Source organism: Camellia sinensis, chromosome 2 (genome assembly GCF_055761805.1).
Source record: "Camellia sinensis isolate YWXY chromosome 2, ASM5576180v1, whole genome shotgun sequence".
NCBI lineage: Eukaryota > Viridiplantae > Streptophyta > Magnoliopsida > Ericales > Theaceae > Camellia > Camellia sinensis.
This window is the reverse complement of record NC_138962.1, coordinates 120,389,526-120,401,330: the sequence shown is the minus strand read 5'-3', so window position 1 is coordinate 120,401,330 and position 11,805 is coordinate 120,389,526. Positions and strand designations below refer to the sequence as shown.

The 11,805-nt window shown below is 33.6% G+C and overlaps 1 protein-coding gene across 1 annotated transcript; it reads left to right on the top strand.

Moving 5' to 3' along the window:
- Positions 1-6,858: 6,858 nt before the first annotated feature.
- Positions 6,859-8,165, top strand: LOC114299754 (cytosolic sulfotransferase 15). Its single transcript, XM_028244590.2, has one exon. The coding sequence runs from the start codon at positions 6,891-6,893 to the stop codon at positions 7,980-7,982; it is 1,092 nt and encodes a 363-aa protein (XP_028100391.2). The 5' UTR covers positions 6,859-6,890; the 3' UTR covers positions 7,983-8,165.
- Positions 8,166-11,805: the final 3,640 nt, after the last annotated feature.

Below are 11,805 nucleotides of genomic sequence, written 5' to 3'. Positions count from 1 at the left end.
GACATGCTAGAAATATATAATTTTATATATTTATTATATGTTATATATATGAATATCATAAAACAATTTTGCCTGCATACATCTAAGAATAACTTCTGGAATGCAATACCTTCGACAAAGGCCCCACACGATGTATGTAGCTGGGCCTTCCAGGGAACCATCTTGAATACCAGGCATCTAATCGTGAGATCTCCATTGTTACACCAGCTTGAAATCGAATTGGCCAGTAGTTGGGTCCATTGTTAGCAGGAGTAACTCAGGCAGTGTGGGCTTGGTTAATGAGGTGTCATAGGCCTAGGATATTAGGTCATTATCATCATCTATTAAACCCACCCATGGTCTAAGAAACACATCTGGGAAAAGGGGGGAAGTAAAATAGAGGAAAAAACTAATTAGGAGGAATGACGGCACTGTAGCCAGTAGAAATTCATTGGATAAAGACAGGAGAGTAAGTGGAAGAAGAAGGGATAGAAAAGGAAGTGCAGCGGCTATGGGAAACAGGAGTAGAGGTGCTATGTTTAGAGCAAAAAATGGGTCATTATCAAGATCGGATTCAAATGGGAAAGGCGCAAGTAAAGAAAAGTCTGGGTCAATAGTAATATTAGATTCAAATGGGAAAAGCATAAGTAAAGACAAGGCACTGCAGAAGAAGACAGAAGCAACAATTTGTATGGGCAAAACACTAGGCATATGCTTCGGTAGAAAGGAAGGGGAGGTGACTAAAGATTTAGAAGCTATGGAAGTCGAAAATAAAGAAAATGTAGCACTACGGATGTAGATACACAAATGAGAGATATTGTGCAAAGCTGATTGATAGTGCTAGGTGGATTCAGGTGATGTGTTTTGTGTCTCAATGAAGTTCTTATCATGAAATATTAGGGGTTTGGGCAAAGTTGAAGAGAGGAGGAGAGGAGGGAGGTAAAGTTATTACTCAAAGATAGGAGAATTGATTTTCCTTTTTTCCAAGAGATAAAGAAAACCGATGTTACACCAAATTTCATTAAATCATTATGGCCTAATGATGATATGGAATACATGGTAGTCGATTTTGAAGGTACAATAGGTGGACTTTTGTGCATTTGGAAGCCAACTATGTTCAGACTCTCCCAATGTTGAAGTACAAGGCATTGCATTGTACTTTCAAGTACTCTTTTTCCAAATTTTAATTGTGTACTTGTCAATACCCATGCACCAAATCAAGTAAATATGCGAAGTAGATTTTGGAATGTATTAGCTAGATTGAAAACTATGTTCTATGATCCCTGGTGTTTAGCTGGTGATTTTAATGAAATCAGAAAACTTGGGGAAAGAAGGAATTGCTCTAGAAGAGACAGAGGGATAAAGGTGCTTAATCTATTCATAGAAAATTTGGAGTTCATTGATTTACCCATGATGGGTAGACAATTTACATGGTGTAATTCTAATGAAGGAGAAAATTTGGAGTAGGATTGATAGAGTACTCATGTCAACTAAGTGGCTGGAAAGGTTGAACTTAAAATTATGGGGTTTGGAAAGAAGTATCTCTGACCATTGCCCCCTGCTATTGTTAGAGGATGGTAGGGACTCGGGTACAAGACCATTTCTCTTTATAAATGCTTGGACTTTTCATCCAAAATTCGAAGAACTTGTGAGGAAATCTTGGGAAGATACTACAATTACCAGTTGGGCAAGCTTTGTCATAATGAACAAACTCAAGACTTTGCATTCAGTATTGAAAAAATGGAATATAGAGGTTTTTGGAAATGTTACTCATGCATTGAAGGTAGTAGAGGAGGAGCTTCATGCCATTGATCTAGTGGCTGAATTTAGAAGCTTTGAGGAGGATGAGGTTAAAAGAAGAAGAGAAGTTAGAAAAGAAGTATGGTCACCAAGCAAAAGAGAGGAATGAATGTGGAGGCAGAAGTCCAGATTGAATTGGAGCTAAAAGGGGACAAAAACACAAGATTCTTTCATGTTATAGCCACTAGCAGACAAAATAGAAATTTGTTGAACTTAATCGAAGTAGATGAAGAGCTTAATGAGGATCCAGAAAAGGTCAATCATGAGGTGTTTAATCATTTCAGAAGGAGATTCTCAGAAGAATGGAAATCTAGACCCAAGCTTCAAGGTTTTTTCAGGTCCATTGGTCATGATAATGAATCTGATGGGCTAGTTGCACTATTTTCAGAAGAGGAAATTTGGAGAGCTGTGATAGAGGTGGCTTTAACATGCCTTGTTTTCAAAAGTGTTGGAAAGTGTTTAAAAGGGATATTTTGCAATTCTTCAAGGACTTTCATGATAATGGGTGTTTAGCTAAACATATTAATAATTCTTTCATAGCACCAATCCCTAAAAATGCCTAGGTGGTATTTCATATTACAAACCAATCAGCCTCATCGGTTCTCTTTACAAAATTATTTATAAGGTTTTAGCTTTTAGAATCACAAAGGTTTTTCCTAAAATGATAGGAGAATCTCAATCTACTTTCATTGGTGAAAAGAACATATTGGATGTTGTGCTAGTATCTAATGAAGTAGCGGATTAGTAGAAGAAGAAAAAAGAAGGAGGTGATCCTGAAACTGGATTTTAAAAAAGCATATGATACTGTAAACTGGGAGTGCCTCTTTGCCATGATGTCAAGTTTTGATTTTCAGGACAAATGGATCAGGTGGATGAAGGAATGCCTACAATCAACTAGAGTTTCAATCCTTGTAAATGGCTCTCCTACTACTGAATTCTGTCCAGAAAAAAGCCTCAGACAAAGGGACCCATTGTCACCCTTTCTCTTTATCATAGTGGCTGAAGCTTTGAATATGTTATTCCAAAGAGCTAAATCACCGGGGCTAATCAAAGGGGCGGTGATAGGACTTAGGAAGATTAATGACACTCATTTGCAATTCGCGGATAATATAATTGTGTTCTGTGAGGCTGATGAGCAAGATACTTTGAATGTTAAAAGAATTTTGAGGTGCTTTGAAGGGCTTTCTAGCTTGAGGATTAATTTTCACAAAAGTAAAGTTTGTAGTGTAGGTGTATAGGAAGATGTTGTTAATGACTTTGCAGAAAAACTAAACTGTATGCCATTTGGTTTGCCATTTGGTCCAATCCAAAAAAGAAGAGTACATGGATGCCTGTGATCAACGAATTCAAGTCTAAGCTGGCTTCTTGGAAGAGAAAATTTCTTTGATTTGGAGGTAGATTAACACTGGTCAAAGTAGTGTTGTCTTCATTACTAGTGTATTACCTTTCTATTTTTAAATTGCCTGGAAGTGTAGCTAAGTTGCATGACAAAATTCAGGCCAGGTTTTTGTGGGGAGGCTTAGATGTTAAAAAGAAGCTTCATCTGGTAAAATGGGAGGAGGTCACCAAAAAGAAGAGCTTTGGAGGTTTAGGAATTAAAAGATTGTAAATTTGTTGATGATTGTTTATTGGCCAAATGATGGTGGAGATATGGGAGGTGAAGATCAAGCATTATGGAAAGATATTTTGATTAGTAAATAGAGTAGCTCAGGTGGGAGATAGATACTATTTTATGATAACAGTGCTCAGTGCTCAAGAATTTGGGGTGATATCCTCAGATTGGAACATAGCAATCCTAATCTTTTTTGCTTCTTTATGGAGAATTCTGTCATTCAAGTAGGGAATGTGATGAGGGTTAGATTTTGGGAGGATCATTGGTGTACCAACAGTTGCTTGAAGGATGACTTTCCCAGATTATATGAGTTATCATTAGAACTCTTTAACAGATGATTGAAAGGGGAAGTTGCTCAACCGGATGTAATTTGATTTTTAAGAGAATACTTGGGGCTTTGTGAGGAAGATGAAGTGGAAAGACTAAGGTCCTACCGTACCACACACGAGCCATTTTAGTCAAATAGGGCTGATTCATTAGCTTGGAAGGCCTCATCTTCAGGTATGCTTACTGTTAATTTAGCTTATAATAGAAATAGTGTGGGGTAGAGTTTGGGGACATCTAGGTTAATATGGAACAACATTTCCCCACCAAAAATTCAATTCTTTGGATGGCTTGCTTGGAAGGATAGAATCAAATCAAGAGTTTTCCTTTAAAGAGTGGGGTGTCTCAGTCATGAGGCCATGACAAATTGTGCATTTTGTAGAAACAATTTGTCATGTCGTGCTACTGTGCCCATTTGTTTGGAAGATCTGGACAAACATTCTGAACTGGTGGGATCTGCATTGGGTGACCCCTGAAAAGCCTGAAGGTGTGTTGGATTAGTGGAGAGGGTATAAATGGTGAAGGCTTGAAAGTAAAATCTGGGATGCACTTCCATTGGTAGTCCTATGGTCCATTTGGAAGTTGCGCAATAAGCCCATATTCAATGGAAAACAACCTATATTGGAGGAGATTTGTGAACTGATTAAGACTAGAGTTGCCTTGTGGATTAAAGTATATACTGGTGAGTTTCAATACTCAATGCATGCCGTTGTGGCTAATTTGAAACGGGTAAGGCACTTACTACATTAAGGCATGAATGGTGGCTGCGGTGCTCTACACCAGTGTGGATCATTGTTTAGACTGGTTTTGTTGTTTTGTTTTTGTTGGTTTCTCACCAACTTTGAGGTTGATACTAGAATATGATTGTGTACTATGAAGCACGGATACTTCAAAAAGGGTGACGTATCCGTATCGGATACTTATCAGATACCGATACTCCTCGGATACTCGTGGATACGTATCGGATATTTCTTAAAAGTAGCGGATACTTCTTAATTAATTTTTTATTAATTTTGAAGTATCGGATACTTAAGTTTGAAGTATCGGATACTCGAAGTTACATATTACTTATAATATTTTGTTTAGTTCTTTGATAAGAGGAATATAGTGAGAGTTAAAGTAATAGAATTTGTCAAATTGATGTATCCTTGTTGTCTCTCTCACTTCTCTCTCGCTTTCTCACTCTCTCACGTTTCTTCTCTCTGCTCTCATTCTTTTTTTGGTATCGGCATGTAAGGATGATGTTTAATTTGCATTTGCTTTTGCTTTTAGTTTTGGATGTTTTATGAATGTTTGAGCACTTTTAGGTTAATAGGAATCCCTCTTTTTATTTATTAATTTACTTTAAGTTTTATTTTCATGCATATTACATTATTAAAATTATAATTTTCTTTTTTTTACGAATGTAACCCCGCTGTACCTGTATCATACTTTTTCAAATTTTGACATATCGCCATATCCACATCCCCATATCACCATATCCGTATCCGTACTTCCTAAGCTATCATTGATGACTTAAAAAGGTATATTTGCTGAAATTTTTATTTAAGAATGATTTTTTGGCTTTAGCTAAGGTTTGTGATATTCACTGATGAAGGGGAACAAGTTGAAGCTCTTGACCTTGAAGACTCTTAGTGTTATAGGAATTTTTCTTCTTTATCAAGTTATCTTTTACTTTAGGTTTTATTTTTATACATACTGCATTACTAAAAATTGTTAAAATAATATTTTTTATGAACGTATTCCCGCCGTACCCGTATCCTAGTTTTTCAAATTTTGTCGTATCGCCGTATCTGTATCGTATCGTATCCGTATCCCGTATCCGTATCCGTGCTTCCTAGATTGTGTAGTATTTTTAGTGTCAAACTATAATGTTTGTTGCACTCCCTCCTTCTTTATTGATGTAATTCTCATATGAACATATGCATTTTCATCAATAAAGTGTAATTCTTTTGCTGATAAAAAAAAAAATGTATGAACTAAGATATTTTAAAATTCTAAAAATTATTATGTGTGTGTACTAAGAAATGGTGTGTATTGAAATGATTAGTGATGTGCAGATAGAATTACCCTTTTTTTAAATGATATACTTGATTACTTTAAATGTTATTTTAAAAACTTTGTTAGTAGGTTTATTAAAAAATAATATTTATTAATCTTTATTATATATTAACAATCATTTATTGTTTCTTGGGGTACTTGTTAGTATTTATCTTTATAAAATTATACATTTTTTAACGAATAATGTTAAGAATCATGAAAAAAATATCATGAAAATGATCATGAAAGATTCTACACCCTTGGATTACAAATACAAAAAACACCACACACTAATCAAATGATAAAAAAATTTCATGAAACATTTCATGATATTTTTTTCATGATCCCTAATATTATTCTTAACAAAATATTGAATGCATGCTTCATACGTAACTCTTGATCAATTTCTCCACACATGATTGAAGAGTAATTCTATTAATTCAAATTTCTCTGCAAATCAGTTTATGTAGTAGATTTTAAATTGGTAAAATATCAGCCCATATATAAAATAAATTTAAATTAAAAATTAAATTTTTTGGATAAATTTTGAATATAAATTGTGAATGCGTAGTCTTTGTGCATGATTTAATTAATTTACATAATGGTGTGAGTCAACATAAATTATTCAATTAAAATCAAATCACTCGTAAAGATATCAAAATCAGATTGACAACCAATATATATATATATATATATATTTAAATTCATGAGATGATTTTTTGGTATGCATTTTATATAAAAATAGCATTTTCCTTCAATTAGCATGTGAAAAGTGTTAAATTCATGAAATGTTTTTTAAATTCATGAGATGTGTTAACGTCGGCGATTAGAGTATGACCACGTGTTTCATGGTGATATGATTGATAAAGAAAGGGTAATATTAATTATTTATATTAAATAATTAAAAAATATGAAAGACATAATAAATGGTGATTAGTGACAAATATAACTACCTGTTACTCTGAAATTATTGTATAATTTTCCGTTAATGTCTCCGGCATGTGCTCAACGTGTGGATCTGGAGAAAAAAATAAAATAAATAGCGAGCAAACAGTAGATAGATACTCTATATAAGTAGGCGTGACTAATCTAGTTTTTATGCCAACCTTCACCCACAAAAACCCACCCAAACACTATGACTATGACTCAGTTGATTGAAAACCAATCTAGAGGAGGAGGAGAAGAAGCAGAAGAAGAGCTAAGCAATGAGTCCAAGCAATTGCTTCTCTCACTTCCAATAGAGAAAGGTTGGAGAACCAATCACCTCTATTGGTTCCAAAACTTTTGGTGCCAAGCAAAGGAGATTCAAGCCATAATCTCATGCCAAAGACACTTCCAAGCCCAAGACAGTGACATCATACTAGCCACTATCCCAAAATCCGGAACAACATGGTTGAAAGCCCTCGCATTTGCTATTGCCAATCGCAAGCGTTTTGGCCCAAAAAACCATCCTTTGCTCACCTCCAACCCACATGACCTTGTTCCTTTCCTCGAGTACAAGGTCTATGCAAATTACAACCATGTCGCTGACCTGTCTTCCTCCACAAGGTCCTGCGACCCCAGACTTTTCGGCACCCACGTACCGTATGCTTCGTTGCCGGACTCTGTCAAAAAGTCCGGCAACAATAACAACAACGACAGTGGGTGCCGGGTTGTGTATCTGTGTCGCAACCCATTCGATACTTTCATCTCCGTCTGGCATTTCCTCATGAGAGCGAGACCTGCGAGTCTGGGACCCCTTTCCATGGAGGAAGCTTTCGACATGTATTGTAGGGGTGTTATAGGGTATGGACCCTGCTGGGACCATATGCTAGGGTACTGGAAAGAGAGCATAGAGAGACCTCACAAGGTGTTGTTCTTGATGTACGAGGATATGAAAGAAGACACGGGGTTTTATGTGAGGAAGTTGGCTGAGTTTTTGGGGTACCCGTTTTCATTAGAGGAGGAGAGAGAAGGGGTGGCTGAGGAGATATCAAGGCTGTGCAGCTTCCAGAGCTTGAAGGAGTTGGAGGTGAACAAGACAGGGAAAGGAGCTGTTTTAAACCTTGAAAATGAAAGTCTTTTCAGGAAAGGTGAGGTGGGTGATTGGGTGAACCACCTAACCCCATTCATGGTGGAGAAGCTGACAAAAGTCATGCAACAAAACTTGGGTGACTCTGCTCTGGCATTCAGGCTCAAGCTCTTTTCCAAGGATAACACCACCCACACCTACACCACCTACATCTAGCCGCTCTGGTCAACGTGCACGGCTTCCTTGCCAATAATAAGGATAATGTTTGAGAATTTTAATTTGAGTGTTTTAATAATGTGAAGAGTGATCTACACTCTCTTAATCTCTCTCTACTTTCTCTCTCTTTTATTCCACCTACATCATTACTGCAACAATAATAAAGATAATATTATGGAGTGATATTCTTTCTCCACTTTATTTTAAATATATTTTATTTTTTTTTGTTTTATTATAGGTAGAATTGAATATATTTAGAGTAAAATAGAGTGAGAATAACAATTACGTATAATAAGGGCAAAAAAAGAGTGTATTTAGAACAAAGTGAAATGGGAATAACAGCTCCCTAATATTATATTAACAATAATTTTACACTCATATTTATTTGGATGGATTGGATAATGGAGGATTGTAATCCATTGAATTATTAATCATAAAATATATAGTTTTTGGACTATTTTGTCGGAAAGGATGTGTATCATATATTTATTTTCTTACGGGATTAGATGTCTGGAAAATACTATTTAATTGAATCCAATGTTTGTTTGACATATTATGAATAATGATAAATGCTCAATAAACTATTTTGACTATATTAAATATATTTTATTTTATTTTATTATGTTATTTAATGTTTTATTTTATTTTAAATAAATAAAAAAAAAAAATTATGTTATTTTAAAAATAAAAATTTAAATATATGTATTTAAAAAAATAATAAATATTAAATAATGAAATTAAATAAAATGAATAAAAATTAAATAAAATACCAATTAAATAAAATATCAACAAAAATTTAAAATTAAACATCAATAAAATTTAAAACTTAATCCCATGGAATTCTAAAATAAAATAAAATAAAATTTAAAATTTAATAAAATTTATTAAAAAAATAAAAATAAATAATCATCAATAAAAATTAAATAAACTTATTTTATTTTATTTTTTAATTGAGATTTTTATATTTTGTTTTATTTTATTAAATACAATACATAATGAAATCAAATACTTGGAAGGCAAATATATCATTTTAGAACTTAATCCCATGGAATTCTAATCTCACAATTTCTATCCCACATTCCGTCTAGGATACAATAGTTCAACATATATGTGATTCATAGTTCCATGAGACTCCTAATCCGACCTATAAATTCTCAATCAAACAATAGATTCTATGATAGATTAGACATGGAGTCCAATACCCCCTCCAATCCTTCCAAACAAACACCCCTCCTGGGAAGGAATAATTCAACAAATTTAAGACTAATAATTTGGTGTAAAATTTATGAATCAAACAATAGATTGTTCTATACTCTGGACATGAAATCCTATTCCATGAGTGAATCTCATTAAGCGAACGTGCCCCCATTATATTATTTTATATGACGTAATTATAATTATTAGATATTAATGTAGTTTATGTGAGATCTATTATATAAGAACTACAGTGTTATCAACAAAAATTAATTACAAATAGATGATAGATATTATAAATATTAATAATTAAAAGTATAAATTTTGTCATAAATTTGTAATAATTTTTTATTGACACCACTGTACAATGATTTTTCCTTGTATTAGTGATCATGATGACATCATACAAAATGGTACGTTAAGATACAAAGATGGTAAATATAATATTATTGATATAATAAGTGTCTTATTTTCCTTCTATTAATTAAGAGCCATTTATTATTGTCATGGTTGTATTTGAACGTGGAAAATGCTTGAGATTTCAAAATTTTTACTAAATGTTTTATCAAATGTCTTATATGAATGTGGACCCCATACTTTTGTGGGATCCACTCCATGTGAGACATTTGCTAAAACATTTGGTAGAAATTTTAGTATTCCTAATATTACTCTTTGAATGCTTCTAGTATTTGTTAGGAGAATCTGACCGAAACAAAAGTTTTATTTATTTATTTAAAAAATCATATAAAAGATGACTTTTTAAATGTATTTTTAAAACTAAATGATGTGAAAATGAGATGATTGACAGATTATTAGAGAAAATATGAGAGTTAGAGAATAAATTGTCTTAAATATTCTAATAGACTGCCACATTATTGAGATTGAAAAATGAGGCTAGTTTTTGAGTTAGCGTAAATGTCTAGAATTTAAAGTAGGTATTATGTCCTATAACATAATAAAGTTTGAAGTTATACCATACATTAAAATTATGAACACTTCCTTTATAAATGGAAATTATTAGTTGATAGCATTTTTGAATTTGTAATTGTATATGTATTAAGTTGTGTCAACAATCTGTACATAAATGGGTATAAGTGGATTGAATTAATTTGGACATGAGTTGAAAAAATGAATTAAATCAAACTCGTTTATTTTATAGATTTTTTTTTAATTTTATTTTAATATATGGTAGTGGCAACAGTAGTAGTGAGGGAGGTGGAGTGGCGGTGGCGGTCAAATAGTAGCAATGATGGTGGTTGAGTCCTAGTAGCTGGTGGTGGAGGGGTGGCAATGGAGGAAGTGATACCCATTTAAACATGTTTAAACTATTGAGTTGAGCTGCTCTTCTAAAATGTGTTTAATCAAGTACTTTTGTCTAACTTATTTAAATTTAATTTTAATTAAGTTGGTGAAAAAAACACTAATTTGTATGGATTTCAAATAAGTGTGTAATTGGGTGGATCCATATTTGATCGAGTTGAGTTTCCCAATCTCTAATATTACCATCGAGTAAGTTGTATTTGTTTGGCCATCTTTTTTGTTTTTTTTTTTTGAATTTTTCATATTTTTCTTAGTTAGTGAATTTTTTAATATTTGAAGCATAATTTTTTGCTTTTTGTTTTTTTAGATACACTTAAAAAGTATTATATTAGTGATTTCTTTTTTTTAAAATTCATCAAATACAAAACATACAACAACACACAAAAAAAAAAAAAAAAAAAAAAAAGAAAAAAAAAGAAGAAAATTCAATATATTTTCGGATTTTGTTGTATTCGATAATTTTTTTTTAAAGATTTTGTACAAATTTTATACTTTTTAAGTATATTAAGATTAAGTGGATCCAAAAATAGGCATTTATTCACAATTTTCTCTTTACTTACTTATGCCCCCATCTAGTCTAAATTATTTCTTTATGTTCGAATAAGTCTTATGAATGACATAATTATCAAAATACCCATAATAATAATACGGTAAAACGCTCATTAATATTCACATTAACTATGTGTGGGGACATAATTTTTGAATGACAACACGTGGCCAAGGTGTCATCGAAGTGCTAGCCGAGGTGCCACGTGTCCTGATCATGACGCCGAGATCATCTCGGCTAGGCCGAGGTTATCTGCGAAGATACCGGAATCCGGGATAAGCGGATAAGGGACAAGAGTCTTAAATGAGAGAAGACTTCAGTTTGGGTAAAGATAAGACTCTTAGAGAGTTTATCCCAATCCTACTGGGAGTCCAAGATTAGCAGTAATCCTAAATCCATTGAAGTTAGGCTTCTATTGGGACTAGGTTTGTGTTGGCTATAAAAGAGAGGCACCCTCATGGGTTTAAGGTATGCTTTTTATGCTTTGAATCGTGAGTTAAGCACTTTTGCTATCTTTGAGAGATAACTGACTTGATCGTCGGAGTGCCCCCGGGTGGACGAACCACCGTCGGATTCTTTTCTTTTCTGTGACAGGTCGTTCGGGCTTAATCTATTCTGCCAGTGTTCTCGAGCTGAGTACTTATTTGGCAGTGTAGTCGGAAATTGACACACACAATTTGGCGCCGTCTGTGGGAAAAAAAGGAAAATAGATGGCTAACGACGGACAGAAAGAGAAGGTTAGGGACGACACCCCTACTGAGA